General features: G+C 40.6%; 3 protein-coding genes across 6 annotated transcripts in view; all 3 read left to right on the forward strand.

Moving 5' to 3' along the window:
- The first annotated feature begins 988 nt into the window (after positions 1-988).
- Positions 989-4,501, forward strand: cers3b (ceramide synthase 3b). 4 transcript variants are annotated; one of them, XM_028430980.1, is made up of 13 exons: positions 989-1,140; positions 1,285-1,435; positions 1,567-1,612; positions 2,102-2,278; positions 2,446-2,563; positions 2,645-2,763; positions 2,840-2,897; positions 2,999-3,049; positions 3,139-3,231; positions 3,383-3,511; positions 3,818-3,924; positions 4,008-4,161; positions 4,267-4,501. In XM_028430980.1, the coding sequence occupies exons 4-13, from the start codon at positions 2,106-2,108 to the stop codon at positions 4,384-4,386; spliced, it is 1,122 nt and encodes a 373-aa protein (XP_028286781.1). In that variant the 5' UTR covers positions 989-1,140; positions 1,285-1,435; positions 1,567-1,612; positions 2,102-2,105; the 3' UTR covers positions 4,387-4,501. The 4 variants fall into 4 exon arrangements, with proteins under 4 accessions (XP_028286781.1, XP_028286783.1, XP_028286784.1 ...); XM_028430982.1 differs by having other exon boundaries at positions 1,387-1,435; XM_028430983.1 differs by having other exon boundaries at positions 1,285-1,612.
- Positions 4,502-4,755: 254 nt separating this feature from the next.
- Positions 4,756-7,100, forward strand: cfap161 (cilia and flagella associated protein 161). Its single transcript, XM_028431758.1, has 8 exons — positions 4,756-4,897; positions 5,173-5,262; positions 5,350-5,567; positions 5,650-5,731; positions 6,181-6,216; positions 6,350-6,472; positions 6,588-6,661; positions 6,878-7,100. Exons 1-8 carry the CDS (start codon positions 4,826-4,828, stop codon positions 6,984-6,986), a joined length of 804 nt encoding a protein of 267 aa, XP_028287559.1. The 5' UTR covers positions 4,756-4,825; the 3' UTR covers positions 6,987-7,100.
- A 5,475-nt stretch (positions 7,101-12,575) lies between these two features.
- igf1ra (insulin-like growth factor 1a receptor) overlaps positions 12,576-18,712 on the forward strand; it is a 63,778-nt gene continuing 57,641 nt past the window's right edge. The window contains exon 1 of the mRNA XM_028431828.1: positions 12,576-12,675. Coding sequence (XP_028287629.1) covers positions 12,576-12,675 — 100 coding nt within the window. The remainder of the gene's footprint in view (positions 12,676-18,712) is intronic.

An 18,712-nucleotide genomic window follows, 5' to 3' on the forward strand; every position in this document is an offset into this window, starting at 1 on the left:
GATCTTGACATGGGGAGTGTTGGACGGTACAGAGGACTGCTCTGAAGACTGTCTGTGCCCTGAGCACTGAAACTCTTTCTATTTTATTTCTATTTTTTGATGGGGTGTACTTTTTGTTTGTTTTTTTGCCCACAGCCACAGCTCAATAGCCTCTGCTCCTCTGTTGTTTCATTTTCAGTCCCACACATGCAGCAGTGCTGCCTTGTAGCCCAGAGGAAAATGAAAATGTACACATCACAGCTAGTATCAACACTTACGCTTCTAGAGTTACTGTTTATTTTTAGAAGTTTTGATATATAAAAGATGTAAAATTCTAATAAAATAACAACATATTTTTGATATTTGTTTTTTTTTTCCTTCTGAACTCTCACATGGGTGGTTTCATGTTGGACAAACGGGCAAGGTGAAAATGTATCGCGACTGCAGTTAATAATTTGGAGAAATGTCCGGATGATTATCACTACAAAGTTGTCAACATGAGGTCAACAACATGTCACTTGAAGGTCTTGGTATCAATGGTAAATTATTGCATTGTCTGTGTTGCCCCCCTCTGGTGAAAGATGGGAAAGTTATTTGTTTTTGTTTTTTCAGATTTTATTACGCATGCTTGATGATAGTTTTGTTGCCCTCATTTTTACAGTTACACCCTTGGAGAATCCGAAAAGCAATAACCTCATTTTTAATTTATTGCTGCACATTCTGCATAGAAATGAAACTGTTAATATTAACCACAGTCAAGCATAAATGAAGGTCATTTTATTTCTGTGACACATTTGTTATTAACCTGGGTAGCTATTCATGTAGAGGGATGGTTCACTCTCTCCCTTTGTGTGTGAGAGATTCTTTTTCTCCCCCTGTGGCTCCTCCTCCTCCTCCTCCTGCTCTGCCCCACCAGTGAATGGGGCCTTTGTTGGAGCTTCCCGGCATTCCAAGGGAATTCTTGCAGGTGAGGGTACACAAACAATCCCACACTCAGATGGCTGTGGTGCTGCTGCTACACAAAATGAAAATGCAAAAATGCTCCCAGGGCAGTTAAGGATTTCCAGTGTTTAACCTTAACGGGCTTGCAGCAACCTATAGGAGTGTGTTCACAAGAGCAGACAGGGAGTGGGAGGGAAGGATCCCATTCCTGCTTACCAGGTGAGTGACCACACACATCAACCTTAAAATCAACAGTGGAGCCTGCACACACACACACACAATGAGCTACAACATGCAGATTAGAGGAAAATGTTAGTTAATATTTGCTTTCTTAAACTTTTTTTTTTTACATTGTCTTTGAAGAATGGCTCCATAACAGCAGTTCAAATGATCTATCAGTGCTGTTATCAGGTGTGGATAAGTGTAGTATATGAACTGTATGAGTAACAGAGCAGCTTCACACAGACAGGTCCCTGGAAAACACCCAGCTCTGCTCCCAGTGGGCACACTGAAGGTGAGTTGATTTATTCTTTTAATACAACAAAGGATATAATCAACCATGTGCAGGATGGAAATAGATCACACAGCATTTTACCTGTAGTTTCTTTTGACTTGGTCACACACACTCTTTCTGCTCTGTCTCAGCGTCCCTCTCTTCTGTTAGAACTTGTCAAGACAACACTGCCTGCAGGTGTGTATGCCTTTTCCCATGCTGACTTCTTATGTACCTCTGTGGTTCAGGGACTCACGAATATGACAATCTTAATGAGCAAATTGAAAGCATTTGCTATTTATTTTTAGGTAAACAGCTTTGAGTGCATGTTTTAAAGAAGTCTTCTAGTTGCTATTTAATCTATAGACTCTAGTGTGAGCAGAGTCCACAAGAGGAAGGACTTCTTTTTAATCTTTGCCTCCTTGAATGGGTCCTCACCCTTCTTTATCTCTCTTGCCCTTTGATATTATTGTTGTCTACCTTCTTCTAATTATTGGCAGGAAAAGAGACAACACTGAAAAATCATAGAGTCAGATTATTTATTTAGTGCTATGTTTAGCCTAATCTTCATAAAGGCAGGTGCATATAAAGATTTTTCATTAAATAAAATGAAGTTTGCCAAGTAGAGTAATCTGCTCTTAATTGTTTAATTTAAGAAAAGAATATTGTAATTGTGCTGTTTTGCAGCATTATGTTGCAGACGGTCAGTGACTGGCTGTGGTGGGAGCATTTGTGGCTGCCAGCAAACGTGTCCTGGTCTGATCTGGAGGACAATGAAGGTCGTGTCTATGCTAAAGCTTCTCAACTTTACGCTGCTCTGCCCTGCGCCCTTTGCCTGCTTCTAGTTAGATATCTCTTTGAAAGGTGAGAATATAAAAGCAATGTATGACTACATGTGACTCACCGTGTGTCAGCGAGCTTAACATTGCAGTCAGAATACTGGGATTACGTTGCACAAGCTTGAAGCCATGTTATGAAAGTTTCTAAAGAATCCAGCCCTTTACTAACAAAGCTCTGTGTACTGTTTTCAGGTTTGTAGCCACGCCACTTGCTGATGTTTTGGGGATCAGAGACAGGGCACGACATGTAGCACAACAAAACCACGTCCTCGAAAAATACTTCTGCAGCCAAGCACGGTCACCATCACAGGTTTGACACTGAAAACCAGACATGCTGCAGTGTAAATTTTAAATGCATTAAAGCAGTTTAACCATCCCCCTCGTGTCTCAGGCTGACTTGAAGTCTCTGAGTAAGAAGACCAGCTGGCCAGAAAGGAGAATTGAAGTATGGTTCCGGAGAAGGAGGAACCAGGAGCGGCCCGGCCTTCGTAAGAGGTTCTGTGAGGCCAGGTGTGTGTAGGTTTGTAAGTGTGGATGTTTTGCATGAATTTGTTCTAATGAGTGACACTGTTGTTCTTGTCTACAGCTGGAGGTGTGTGTTTTATTTGTTTGCTTTTTTTGGTGGAGTCCTGGCTCTCTATGATGTGAGTATTGGAAACAGTTCTCCCTCATGTCTCGGTGTGTTTTGGAGTTTTTCTCCAGCCTCACTCGCACTCCTCATCCTCTCTGTGTTTGCTGACTTTAGAAACCTTGGCTTTATAACCTGAAGGAGGTTTGGGCAGGCTTTCCTAAACAGGTACTTTTTGTTTATTTACCTTTGTTATTATGATGGAATTGCCATTACAATGATGCATTAATACATCTGTGTGTTATATGTGCATACAGTCCATGCTGCAGTCTCAGTACTGGTATTACCTCTTGGAAATGGGATTCTACCTTTCTTTGCTGCTCAGCCTCGCATTTGATGTGAAACGGAAAGTAAGTACACAAGAGATGTATATAATCTAATTTAATCCAATAACTTAATTATTTTATTGTACACACTGCTCAAAATCTTGGTATATATATTTACTTAATGTTATTAATAATGTTTTTAACATGCAGTAATCTTGGTGTCAAATATGTGCAGGACTTTAAAGAGCAGGTGATCCATCATATAGCAACACTGACCCTTCTGAGTTTCTCCTGGATTTCAAACTACATCCGCATTGGTACCCTTGTGATGGCACTTCATGACTCTGCCGACATACTGCTGGAGGTCAGTGCTGTTGTTACAGTGGCTGTAGTAAATGCTGCTCTTCTGCTGTTGTTTACATGTTTATTTCATGCTAGACTCTGAGATACTACCTTTACAAGCAGCAGTGGGGATCGCAGCTGAGATTACTAAAGCAGAAGCAGACTTCATGCCCAAGTCAACAAACTATTAATAAACAGCTGTGTCATCTTGAATCAGTGTGCCCACTGGTTCATATGTTATCAATAGAAACACCGCCTGCTGCAGCTGTTCCTTCAGAATGATGAATAAAACAATAAGTGTAATCATTTTCCTCTTTTCATCTCACAGGGGGCAAAGGTATTTAACTACGCCAAGTGGCACCAGACAGCAAATGGCATGTTTGTGGTGTTTACAGTTCTCTTTATGGTGACAAGACTTGTTATTTTTCCTTTCTGGTAAGTGTGTGAACTGATGTGACACAGAATCAGGCTTAATTAGAATGTGATGTGAAAATATTCTGCATGCTTATCTTCCACAGGTTGATTCACTGTACATGGGTGTACCCTACAGAGCGGTTTTCTCCATTCTTTGGCTACTATTTCTTCAACGCCATGTTGATGGTTCTGCAGATTCTTCACATCTACTGGGCTGTTCTTATATCAAGAATGGTTTACAAGTTCATCTTCAGCAAGGTGTGTTTGGAGGTGCTTATGGTCACATGTAATGTGGGGAAAATGTGCATTTGAACTTGTTGTCTTGAGTTAACCTTGATTTTCTCCTTTTTCTCCTCCCTGCAGCTGGAAGGTGATGACAGAAGTGATGAAGAAGAGGATGACAGTGACTCAGCACAGGAAACAAATCATAAATTGAGTCACAAAAATGGACCAGGTGTTAGAGGCCGAGCCAATGGCCACTGAGACAGAAACTTCTGAAATGCATATAACTGCATATATAAAAAGTAGGATATATTTGAGCAGAAATATTATTAGGCCTATTTAAAGGACTAAATTCAGAAGTGTCACATGTTTTCTTATTCTCCACCTCATTAAAATACATGATGACTCATTTTTGTGATATTTGTATTTTGTGTATTGCTCAGTAAAGACTACAATGTGACGGTAGCACTACAAGCTTTTTTTTATTTCTGTGGGTCAGTATTTCTTTACACCTTCTGGTGAGTGACGCAGAATGAGATCTGAATGGCCCCAAAGCGCCCTCTCGCGACAATCTGCGAGAATCGACGAGACCACTGTTACCATAGAAACCCCACACAAACCATACGGTGGCCGTAACTAAAGCGACAAAACAAAAAGTAGCTTAGCTGTCGTATTCTAACAACAATATATTATATTTATAATGGCTAATGTGAGCGGTCGTCGCCCCCGGTCGAAAATTGGAAACTGGGTTGAGGAACTGTATGTAGAAGAGGTTTGTTTAAATTTTTTTAAAATGTCAACTTTTAGCAAAACACATTTTGGCTAACTATCGGTTACTTTTTTTTCGGAGTTTTAGCTTTAGCTGGGTATGACAGAAAGCTTCGCTACATATTGAATATAATCGATGTATTTAAAGCCATGCTGGTTAGTTTTCAAAAAGATGACTGAAAACTAATTTATCTATTTAAATGAAGTGTTACTGTGAAAATGTTTACTTCCATACAGTGACGTTGCTGTACAGACACTGTAAACACTTTGTTTCTCCAGGATGCAATGAAAGAATATGAGGAGAGAAAAGCCAGGGGTGAGCTTGCTGCCCAGAGAGTAGACTTCCTCAGAGAAAACATTTTCAGACCGGTAATATGACTTTAAGTTGATTATATTTAGAGCAATAAGATGTAAAGAAAATAGTAATGATATTGCTGTTTGCATGTGTGTGTGTAGGTGACACTCTCTCTGACAAGTGATGGTGGTTTGCACTTTGGAGATGTTGTGATGTTAGTGAACTGCGGAGGACAAAACAGGGGCCGTAGTGCAGTGAGCATCAACACAAACATTGACAGTTTGACAAAGATCCCGTTTCCTGGCATACAAGCTCCATGTGGCATTAGTGCTGGAAGAAATGTTCACCCTTGCATACGTACCGCTTTTATCATTACCAGGTAAACACACTTTAACACACACCTCAGCACATATGGCAGCTCTTCCAGATGTAAACTTTTTACACCATCTGTGTGACCACAGTGTAGATGGTAGTCCTGAAGGATCCACTCTGCATTTTGAGCAAAGTTTTGCCCTGAAGACAACAGAAGGCTTTGCCAGGGGTGTAAGTATACACACACACACACACCACATTTACTTAAGGTTTACATTAGGTTTGCAGTGAGTGAGATTCCTTGACAGCCCTGATTAAGGATCATTATGTGAAGCCTGATACTCATTTAGTTCTTATAGTCCTAATTTCCACCTTTGCATTAGTGGCAACAATGCGTCACCTAGTGGATGACTAAATTACTCTCACAGCGATGGCTGCTTTAGAAAATTAGTCTATGTGGTGTTGTTTTTTAAACTAGTTCCTTCCTTGATCTGCCTATTTGTGTAACAGTAATTATATCCATATCGACCCAGACTAACCAAAAATTGTTGCACCATTATTAGGATGGATAAAATGAGGATATCACCTTTTCCCAGGAGTTCTTTATAATGTCTAGTGAATATTTTGTATGTTATGTGACATATTAATATTTATACCTAATACCTAATATTTTTCCTCAGCTCTATCTGACAAGTGACCTGCAAAGTTTTCAAAAGGTACATTGAATTTGAACCAAGTGTGGTAAAACATTTATAAATAATAAAATAAATCTCACATTAAGCTAAATGCAACATTTACATTTGTCCTTTCCTTTCTCCTGTTGTCATATTATTTTGACTTGATGTAAAGTGTGCAAGCAAGTCCCGCCTCCAAGAAGTAAACCTAGATGATAGTGGTTCATTTCTGTCATGGTGGAAGATAGTGCACTTTGACCCCCAGGAGAGGCTTGAGTATGAGGGTCACCCTGCCCCCGTAAGTACATGCTGCTGTATATGTTTACGGTTGCACATTAAACCTAATTGTCTCTTGTTGTAGTCTGTGTGAATGCTCTGTGCTCGTATCAACTGCCTTCTGTTTTTGTTTGCAGGCTAACACCAAGGTTTTGATCGTACACTGCAAGACAAACAACGCGCTTGCTGTTCTAGGCAATCAACTTATTTGGTATTTTGCATTTTTCATTTCTTACTTTGTTTTTTAATACATTTAAGGCAGCTATAAGTTGTAGCCTGACAGCTTTTTGAGTGTATAAATGTACACTAACAGGATCCCTGATCATGATTAAAAAAAAGTCTGACATCTCTATGTATAAGGTTTGGATTTATCAGTCATGTCACTATGCCTTGTGGCTATGCCTAATGTAGCTGTGTGTCCCAACAGGACCCCATTTGGCCAAGAGTATGAAGTGACGGCTCACACCTTCCTGGACTCCCACAAAGCTGAAAAAGACAACAATCATTGGTTACTGTGTACCTCTGACTCTGGGTGACAATCCATCGAAAGCAGACAACAGCAAGAAGCACATAGGCAAACTTATTAAACAGTCAATGTTTAGTCAAATCGTTGTTAGTTGCTCATAAATAATGCTTTCACAACTTTTCAAAGAACAGATAATACAGTAAATTCATGAATTCAGAAGCAAAAACTTTGTTAAAAATCAACTAAACAACTCGTGCAGCTTTACTTGTATGGCAGGATTGTATCATGCTGAGGTTACTAAGGAGACATAAGCAAAGATATATAAAAAGTATATAAAGAGTAGCTTTGGTCTGACATGATTTTATCATAACAAAGTAGATGTCCACATCCACATGTGTTACAATGTGGATGTCACTGGGTGAAACCTTGTTTTTATTTATTTTTCGCTTGATCAATAATGGCATGGTGAAAATGTTATAGGTTATTGCTCCTCAGAATTTGTATGTGCATGACTAGGAACCACAATAATCAGATAATTATAGTGGGTCTATGGTTTATATTTACTCTCTGCCATTAAGCAATATCTTAAATGTTAAGTGTGTTTCATGTTTGATAAAAAGTAATAAAGCCTGACCTGAAATTAACCCGAATAGGGAAACATAAAAAAAACATGTTTGCTGAGATAGGTTCAGAGAAGGGTGTCTTCCTGTTCCAAGTACCGTAGTGAGACGCAGGTGCAGTTGGAACGGGAAACTGCTTTTTCACCTACTCAACTAGACCCTGTCTCCATCGAGCTAACCGCATTGTTGTGTGGCAGGGCGTAGGCGGAGTGAAAGTGTGTATGTGTCTGTGTTAAAGATGTGCTCAAAAGATAATTTGATCTAACAAGGGAATAAGTAAAGAGAAGAAGACATAAAGGAGTTAGATTGTGTGTTAATATTACATCCTTGAATATTAGTTTCATATCAAGCATGAGTGTCATTTAGGGTTTTTTTGCTAAATATAGAAAGGTCAAAAAAAAGGACAGCAGAAGAGGAAGAGGAGCAACTTCATGCTTCAGAAGAACGGGGTGTGCCAAGAGGCTGAGGACCAGCCTGAGCATCAACAGAGGGCGGACCAGGTCTAAACCATGGTGCCGCCCCGGCTTCAGTTAACAAATCAAATGTTATGAAGCCTATAGTTCATACATTTATGTTGAAGGAAGATCCACCTTTTCTGGGAGGTTTGTTACAGTTAACTGCTTGCAGTCTTTGATTTTCTGAACAGAAAAGATCTTCGGTCAAGTTAAACTTGTTCTTTTCCTGGTACCACTGACAGTTCCCAGTCATTTACACACACATACAGTATTACATTTGAACATGAGTGTACGTGTACGGTACCTCTGTATTTATTATGATTTTCAGGAGGAACCATGAGCCTAATTCTTGGGCTGTCGTCCACTGTCTCCATCATCATTTCAGCAGCTGTTTCCATTATCTACAGATTTCCAGGAGGTCTCTACTCAGTTGCCTATAATGATGTCATCCAGCTTTCTTTCATCTTTGTCACCATGGTGAGAAATTTAAGCACAGATGGAGACAAAGAGGGGGTTGATGAGTGACATATGACTGTAAAGAGGAGGAGGATGGAGGGCTCAGGCTCAGGTCACCTGCTTCGTGGGTGCCCTCACAGGTCTTCCTCAGTTGTCATCGGAGTATCGACTGCCTCTGCAGGTACACTTAGTTTGAACACTCACTGTATATATGTTCAATTTCCACACTTATGTCCCATGTAGCACTATGATAACCTGTAGCAGAGAACATATACACTTTGAATGCATTTGTGAACATCTGTCTGATTGTCTCAGTGTGCATCCTCTCCAGACTGGAACCAGACAGCATATGGTCCCCTCCCTCTTTTTGAGCCAAGCGATGCATGTTATCATCCTGCAGGTGGAGGGAGCTACAGAGAGTGACCTGCATTATAACAGGCCTGGCCTTTGGTGATGAGAGCATGATTGGCCTTTGGTTACTTTGTGGGGACGTCGTCTACTGCATCACCTTCCCACAGCCGGCCTGTGTGCTGCAGTTCCATAGGGCTAATAGCGCACTATTAGTGGCTGTTGCGTGTGATGAGTGGAGAACCACTGCCCTCTACTGCATCTGTGCTCTTGATGGAGGGATGAAGGCAGAAAACTTTTCCTATAGGTAACAAAGCATGTTTATTATTGGAGAAGTTATAGTGGAGATGCTGAAGGTCACATGTTGTTGTAAGTTCACCCCTAGAAGGAGACAATATACCTCCATTAATTTTTTAAAATTTAGCAACACATCACTAAATGGCTTATCAGTGGGACAGCTGCCAAGCTTCTGACCCAGCCATGCAGGACACCAGTCCTGATTTATTTACCCCACCTTCTCATTACATTCAGAATCCAGGGTTGTTTTGATTACAATCTACCATTTTCATGGTGAGACATCTGCCCATATTAAAGCCTCGATGGGCTACAATCCTCTGATTGCTTTTCGCTCCAGGTTTAAAACAGAAGGAGACTGTGTCTTTAAGGTAACTGCTTCTCTCTGGTAAACCCTCTCCCATTGCACCTACTCTGTGGACAGCTGGCTCACTGTAGTTGAATTAATTGTTGTCTTATAGCTCATGTTTCAGTATCCGGTTGTCTGCATTTATTATTGTTCACTTTTTGGACATTTATCAATGAAATCCTGTGGATTCTGTGTGTAGAAAACAAACAGAAAAAGACATTCAATGTAAGAAAGTCGACTGACTTGCTTTTTTACATCTCCTAAAAGTATTTTCCTTCGTGGTCTGTGAGATTTGACTTTATGATAGGTAGTGTTTTGCATGTATTTACCTGCAGTTCAACTGTAATGCGACCTTTACAGCAACAGAGGGCGACACTGAAACACTGAGAAAATCAAAAGAGTTTTACCAGACTCCAATCTGAAGAGGTGGTGATTTAAAAATGAATAAATAGAAAACAAACAGAGTCTATCCCAGATATCCACGGGTGAGAGGAGGGTACACCCCGGACAGGTCACCAGTCCATCACAGGGCGACATATACACAGACAAACAACCATTCACACTCACACCTATACGGGCAATTTAGAGTCACCAACTGATCAAACAAGCACGTCTTTAGAATGTGGGAGGAAGCACACGTGTGCAAACAACGCTCAGAAAGGCCCCAGTCAGCGTTTTTATTTTTACTGCGTGATTATTGACATGATCGGAAGCTTGAGGATGAGCAGCGTGGATCTGCTGTATGTACACGACCACGGGATGAATGAAGACGGAGGCAGCGCAGGCGCTCCTCCCTCCCCCGAAGCTCCATGTCAGGTTTTACTGTGACTCTGTGACGATGCTGCGCAGTGTAACCTATGGTACAGCTCCAGTGCACTACATACACTTCAGGGTGTTGAACGTTGTCCTATTTATTCCAGCGACAAGAAGTCATATAAAACTACAAATAATGTTCTTCTTTTAAATGACTTATTTTTTCCTTAAATATGGCTTTAATTTTTTTTTTCTCAGATCTGTCTTTTGGAAAAGTCTGCATTTGAAAATATGTCAGGACTGATTTGACTATTTATTAATGATTTTCAAAAGACATATGTACAATTTTTAAATAATCAAATATTAAAGTGTACACAGTTCACTTCTTTTTTGTTAAGAAATCCCACAATAGTTGCACATGTAGGGCAGCCTTAGTGCAGAATTCCCAAATATATCATCTGTTACAACTTTTTCCTCAAATAAATAAATACAGACCACATGTGCAGCGTGTGATATTCATCGTGTTATATATATATATATATATATATATATATATATATATATATATATATATAGAGAGAGAGAGAGAGAGAGAGAAATAAATAGAACAAATAAAAAGGACATCCCATAGAATCAAATCATCTGCTACACATCATGTTTATGTATTTCATGATTTAACTAAGACTCCCAACAGAACATCAGTGTCATTACTTTTCCTTTGTGAAGAAAGTTTTTTTATTTAAATTGATTTTGGAAATCAAGAATCAGATCAAACTCACCTGCACAAAATATGAGTTGTGAATGACATTTTGTTTAAACTCACATCAACTAAAATATTAAAGAACACATTTTGGCACTATGCAAAAACACCAGTGTTTGGCTTATTTAAATGAAACACAAACAGAAGCCACATGGGTCCTTTAAGCCCATTTAGTCTCAGATATGCCTTTTGTTTTTTAAAATCATATCAATATAAATGTAAGCAGAAACCGCCATATTAAATTACACCTTATGTTTTTTAAGTGGAGAGCCCTGAGTTTGAAGAACCACTGATTTCACATGTATCACTCCGCTGAGTAAGAACCACATGTACACGGGTAACAGGAGGAAACGCAGTGCTACCAGATGAATGCCTGCAATCAATCTCAAAGAGGAGCAAATTAAAGGTGAGCTATACAAATGAAGCTAAGCTAACACACCATGAGCCTCTTTCCAGCTGGGGGGTGTGTGCGCGCTGGATGGTTGGGGGGTGTCCATACGCCTTAAGAGTCGCTGCGCCTGACTCCAGTCCTGATTTTCCGGGCTGCTCCCGGCCACCTTATCCGTAGCACTATGTGTTTCTGTGTGAGAGAAGCCGACTCTTGTTTACAGCAGCGATTCCACGGCGGAGCGGAGACCCACAGCCTGCTTTAACCGAGGGCGAAGCGTAGGATTTCAGCGTCTGGATACACGCGCACCGGGAGGGTTGTTATTTTTTTATGTCTCCCCCTTTTTTGCTTCAAGAATAAAGGCAAAACAAGACAGCACTCTTAAAAAAAGGGGCAACTCCTTGGACATCTTCTCCCTCCCACCCCAGCCGAGGTCGTCTAGCTGGAGACCCATTCTCTTGCGTGGCACAAGTCTGGTATTTTCTTTCAGCTGCAAATCCCGACTGACGGCAGAGATAAAACTGAGGAGGAGCCGGGGAGCTGCAGACCTGGTTTTAAAAAACGTCTTCTTTCAGGGAACAGGGACTGTTTGGTGTGGATCGAGAGCCTGCGCTGGCTGAATGGCATAGGCTAAAAGCTTTTTCATTCATTTTTCAACCTCGCAGCCACCACCCCTGTGGATCTGGACGTGTTTTCTGTGCCCCCCTTTACCACCACCACCACCACCACCACCCCCTTCCTCATACACAGCCATTCACATACTTGTGAGAGACACTGGCATTAATTGATAATGGTGGTAAAGGCTCCTAATAATATTTAGTGTAATATCTGTGACGTTTTTTTAAGGCCTGAACGCGCGCACTGCTGTTTTCAAGAGATGGAGAATGAAGATGGGGATTACCATCATTTATCCCGTAAAATCACTGGCTTGTGTGCCATACCAGCCAACGTCAAAGTATCCTGTGACAGGCAAAAATAGCAGACAGTTTTAGCATTTATTTTTCTACAAAGGAATTCCCTGTTCTAAGCATTTGGACACATTTATTTATATCGTTTTTACAAAGAGACCACACATTTTCAGGCTACCACAGAGTAGCGTTTTGGGGCTAAAGACACTTTTTCTTATTGTTTTTTTTTCATCACAGCATTTGTTTTCAGAGCGGATGTGTACGACCTAAATATTTTATTTTACTTTTTTTTTATTTTTTATTATTATTTTTGTCTGAGAAGCAAATAATGTGCAGGAGCTCAGTAACACGGATGGGTAGCCCGACCTTGTTTTGGGGTCTGATACTGTCTGTCTCCACTATCTGCATATGGTCCACATATGGAGAAAGTAAGTATTGATTATAATATTATTTGGTTTTATGTATTTATTGCTTAAACAGGGAAACCATAAAGCATAATGTATTCTTAGTAGCCCGGGTTTATACTCATTTAAAGGAGCCTTGTGTTAGTTGGGGACTGAAAAATCTACATTCTTCTCAATATAATTAAGTCAAATTGTTAATTCCCATTTTATATTCGGACTTGAATGCGACAAACGATGGGGTTACAGCGCACCGCTCGTCTCTTATATATTAGCTGAAGGGGACCATGTGGTAGGGCTGCCGTCAGGACGTGGACACATTTAAGCCAAATGTGCGTTGTGTCGTTTCATTTGATAAAACAGCGTCGTTAATCTAGAAACGGGTTGAAATGATCAACACACGCCGGCGTCATTTTTGACGTTAGACATAAAAAAAGCTGATGATGATGATCCCAGGCAGCACAAGCTGAAGGTTACTACGGCCATGTGGCCATTTTGCATTTCGTAGTGTAGCGTCGCTGCGTATGGACAAAAGCAAAAATCAGGCAATTCTGTGCTTCTTAGAATACTATTCAGACATCATAACATAATATACACATGTATTGTTGACAGTTAGATGCTGTACAGTATTTGTGTGGCGTCAGCCATCACATTTATCACAGAAAAGATCACCTGATCACATCAGACTCTCTCCAAAGCAGCCTGGTGTCACAGATCAGGTACAGAAAGTCAGTCTGTAGGCCTGTATAACTTCCAGTTTTATTTAGAGACAGATTTAAAATTGGTAATACAGAAGAACAATGACAAGAAGGTTATATTTTTAATGTTTTTTTACACACAGTAGGAATATCACAGATTATAATTTTCAATTTTTCTTAAAAATAGTACTTCATTACTCAAGGATTCTGCAGCCACTGTTTTTAAAATGTTGTTTAATGGCTTCAAAATGGACAAAAATGGACTTGCTGTCCTTCATCGAGCATATTTAGAATACCAGCATGTTTTAAATGTCCCATCTGATGTGCTGCCAAAGTCGAGGCTGCATTTTAAAATAGAACATCTAATCAATGAGGTTCAATGAGGGTTTCCTCTCCATTCATTTGCTGTATACAGTACATATAAACCCTTCTTTGCTTTTCAGTGAAAACTCTCAAAATATCACACTGGGCAAAGAAAATCCACTCTGTTTTAATATCTGTCTTAATCACATGGAGCAAAGTAATGATTCCACATATTCTTAGTGTCTGTGAACTTCATGTGGGACGGCTTTTCTGTCTACAAGTTGTGTTCCTGTCAATAATCAGTCTTCTTACATGTGATGCTTAAAAGTGTGAAGAGAGGAAGTTTTTCACATGAATCCTCCTCAGTCAACACCTCTCCAGGTGCATCTTATCTTATCTTATCTTATCTTATCTTATCTTATCTTATCTTATCTTATCTTATCTTATCTTATCTTATCTTATCTTATCTTATCTTATCAATTTTCCTCATCACATCCGTTCCCCTGCTTCTGAGAGGATATAGTGGAGACATCTTGACATGGGAAGGAGACTCACAGTCTGACCTCTATTAGCATTCAAATAGAAGTAAAAAAAAACCTTAATTCAGTCCCATTGACCAGTGGTCCGACCAACGCTGCGTCCTTTGAACCCCTCTGAGCGTAGTGACAGACCCACGATTGCAGCTGGGGGGGCTGGGAGGCGAGTAGTCGTGCTCAGATCTTGATGCTTTGTGGTGTATAATACATCAGGCCCTCCAGAACAAAGACTTCAGTGACAAAGACCGTGGAGAGGTCCCAGCAGTTTATCACTCATGGTTGATGGTTAATTCACTGAGCTGTAGTGAAGTTGGAATTTCCAGCTTCTATCATCACCTAGTGGAAAATCACTGATATCCAAGACCTCCATTCGGGGGTTGAAAGCTTTCTTTGCTGCGTTCGTTTTGATAATCTGTCCACACCAATAAAATGTAATTAAGCTCCCTTTTAACTCCCACCACAGTAAACTTTCCATGCCATGGCTTTCAAGTATGCAGCAAACAAGTCTCAAAAAGGGAGAGATGGGAGAAAGAGAGAGGGAGAGACGTTGAGTGTTTGGAAATAGATTGTGCAAAAATACACTTGCAACAGTGACAGACTGGGTTTTGTGGATTGGAATAGTAGAGTTTTGAACTGTTTTATTGGCTTTTTGCTGTTCGCATGGAGTGGTCTCCTATACGGGCTGATGCGCTTCAACTTCATCACTTGGCTCTGCTATTGAGAGTTATAAATAGATATGTCACCAGTAACATTGGCGCAGAGGTTGTGTGAGTACAGGCACCCTCTGTCCTGTTCCATGAGGGCACACCAGTGTTCCCGTTCAGTTATTTATGAAAGAACATGTTGCTTCGGAAAAAAAACCTGAATGGCAGAATAAATAATCGAAGAGTCAGTACGCATTGTGTTTGACAGGCACCCCTCCTGCCCCTCCCTTTGGGGTTATAGCATATTGCAGCTCAGCTCTACTTTGTCATGATGCAGCAAGCGGCTCAGATATGACTGCTGTCACTCTGCTCCAAGGTGCCCTGCTCTACCTTGTGACTAGATGCCATGTTACATCCTAGGCAAAAAAAGTGTCCCCCAGTGTTAGTGTGGGTGTGAGATTATTGTGCAGTGCTCTGTGTGTGTGTGTTTGTACTGCAGCAGGCCTCAGCATGACAGCCTGAGTCAGTGGCATGCCCCTGAGTAAGGATGTGAAAACTGTGTCACTGGGCTAGTTTGTAAGAGTGCAGTGAAATGCTGTCCTACAGCTCCTCCAGGCTGCCAGCTGAGGTTTACAATGCCTAATTAAACACTTTATTTCAAGTGGCACATCATTGGATTTGTTCAAATGTAGTCTCTGGCCAACCGCACCATACATCATCATCGGCTGCCGCTTTAATGGCCCGTGGAGTATTTTACAATTTGTGAGATGATTGGAAATGTTAGCTCCTCTAATGGATGGCACTCACTGGATCAGTTGAAAGCTGTTTGCCAAGAAGTGGATGTGGATCTGTCCTGAATGAAGAATTTATCACTCTGTGATTATTCTCTGTGCGCTGTATGCAAAAGAAAACGGTTTCATTATTTCATCATTTACTCTCTCTGCTATGGTGAAATCTTCTTGCAGCATGTTATGCAGACTGGCCAGAATGGTGTCACTCTGACCAAGTCACGTCCCGGGAAGCATTTTTGGCATCAGTTGTGAGACTGGAATGGGCCTGATAGACGTCTATGGAAGTACTTTAGAGGCACTGTAGGCACTATGAGACTGTGAGCTTCGTCCTCACTGGTGCCAGTCTTTACCATGATACCGTATGTGATGCTGAACCATACTGATCCAATATGTAACAAGATGGGTGTGAGACAGAGTTGGACCAGAGTGTCTGCTACTTGCATACTGCTTTTTTAGTGTATCCTCAAAACACAGTGCTAGTAGCTAAGACGTTTTTGCATTTCCCTCCATTTTGTTTCCCTGCGATTGTTGTCGATGTTGTTGTTCCACTACAAGTACCTACTTTGACAAAACTACTGAACAAAATGGAATTATTTTAACCAATTATCAGCCTGTTATTTCACAAATATCAGAAAAAAATGATGTGCTTATTATCAGTGTGGCCGCATGTAAACACATGAGTCCGCTACCTCCTGCCCTCTACCCTCATTTTGGGTGAGGGGGAGTGTGTATGAGAGAGTTGTTATGATGGGTAGTGTAGTGTTACTGTTTGGGGTTTTGCTGATATCTGAGCCACAGTGTTTGAAGTAAAGGGCTACGGAGTGGAAGTGACCCACCAGACCGCTGGTCAGATGACTTCCAGTATGCTGCAGATTAGTGGCAGGTGTGAGGGGGGGGATATGACCAAACGGCAATCAGCTCCCCTCGCTGTTTCAACCAGTACTGGATTGTAGAGAAGGACTCTAATGCTAATGCTGGTTTATATGCTCCATATCATTTACAAACAGTTTTTTTTTCTTTTGGCAGCCTCACGTCAGTGAGTGAGTTGTTTTGTTAATTCGTGCTTTTTATGATAAAAGCTAATACTTTGTGAGAGAAAAATATCTAGTACTAGTCTTAATTTACTGTATCTTTTTTGAAATGACATTTATAATTCTAAGCTTTAAATGCTACAGACTAATAATATAACAGATTAAGCAGATATAAAAAAATAATGACATTCCATCGAGGTCTGCCAAGTTTATCAATGCTATTATTATCATTTGCTGCCTTGCTTGCACTGAACAGATCGACAGCTTTCAAACTGTAACGTCACACATGAGAAAGAGGAAACCTTCCTAATAACCTTCCTAGAGTTTACAGCTACTAGATGATCGCCACTTCCCAGAATGCTCTGTTTGTGGCCTTTTGATAAACAGCACGGTGTGCGGTCCAGATTTCAATCTTATGTATCTGTCAGTCTGAACTGAAATGTTTATATAGAACTAGTGGTACGCTTACAAGTTCCGAATTGGATTCTATGAGACAAAAATAGCGACCATCAGCCTTGACTTAATTTGATTGACTTGGTCATGTTTGACTTGTACTTGTGCAGGTGTGTGTGTGTTTGTGTGCTGACATTTTCACAGATGGGCCAGGGCAAGGTTTATCAATCATAAACATGAGCCGATGGATCCCATTACGCCGCAGAGATATGTGTGTTTGCTCAGCAATGTGAAGAGTAAAGGGACACGGGAGAGAGAGACAGACGCATGTATGCAGGGTTATCACTGAGTGTGGACGCCGGTGCTGAATTCTACCTTGTTTATGTAATAAAAGAATGAAGGATTTTGGTATCTAAATCTTTTGTTGTCTTCACAACAAATGGATTGACCGGCAAGAATTCAGAGGGCAGTTTGAGAGCAACATCCTTCTCAGTCTTTTTGGAAGGAAATGATTGGAATTCCTGATACTTAACATGGCTAATGAGTAGAACAAGGGAATCACAAAGAAGGGGGTGGGTTTGTGTCATTCCTTTCTTTCTATTGTTCCTCTTATCCCTGTATTCCTAGAGTGGTCTTTTTATAACCCCTATTTAAAAAAAAAGATACATAAAATTGTCTGTTTTTTTTTTTAGAAACCAGGATGGATAGCTATGTTTGGCAGGATCTTTCTCTGGCCAGACACCCACCCCCCCTGATTTTATTAATGCCTTCATCAGGAAGTGGAGCCTAGAGTTTCTCTTTACTAACAAACAAATTAGTCTTTGTATTGCAGTGGCTCCACCCCTCCACCCCTCCCTCTCTCTCTCTGTTGCTGCTGGAGAAGCTGGAAGAAAATTCTCAATGAAACAAAGAAGACATGCAGCTCGATGGCTCACAAGTGGAGCCCAGGGGGCATTGGTGTTGATTGGAGAAAGCAAATACTATTTTCTGCTAGAGTAATTGTTTCCGTTCTAAATTTGGAGACTTGAAACACCCTGACAGGAGCAAATATAACCCTTTTATCCTCATAAACAATGCGGCTTCTATTTCTGGCAGAAACAAAGCACACAGACAGACACGGCTTCTCTGTCACAAGTGAATGGAGTTTATTTACTTGTAGTGACACTCTGAGAGACAGATTCTGTTTTGGAATATATGCCAATATACGTATAAATATAAGAGGGGTCACATATTCCACTTTGTATCATTTCTGCTTCTTCGTTTTCCCTTTTTAGAACAAGAGTCTGCTGACACTGTTTAGTTTGGGACTGGAAACAGTTTAGCTCTTTGCTTCATCCCGTAGCAGTGATTAGACAGTGCTTTGACAAGGATCAGAGACTTATTGAAAACATGTCTGTTTGTGTCATTGGACGGGCCCTGTGACGGTATCACTCACTGTGACGGTGTCCTAAGCCTCTGTAAGAACATAACAGGTTTAACCAAGGAGCTCATATGTCAAGGCATTTGGTGTGCTGTTTGTTGAACCCTCTTTTACACAGTTGAAAATAATATACAACCTTTTGTCTACACTACAGTGTGTGAGGGGTGCAGAGGTAAAACCGAGCTCAGCTAACCTGTAGACAAATGATTTGATGAAGTCAGTTAGCTATTGTAAGTGATATAACACTA

The sequence above is a fragment of the Parambassis ranga genome, chromosome 19, assembly GCF_900634625.1.
Source record: "Parambassis ranga chromosome 19, fParRan2.1, whole genome shotgun sequence".
In the NCBI taxonomy this organism is placed as follows: Eukaryota; Metazoa; Chordata; class Actinopteri; family Ambassidae; genus Parambassis; species Parambassis ranga.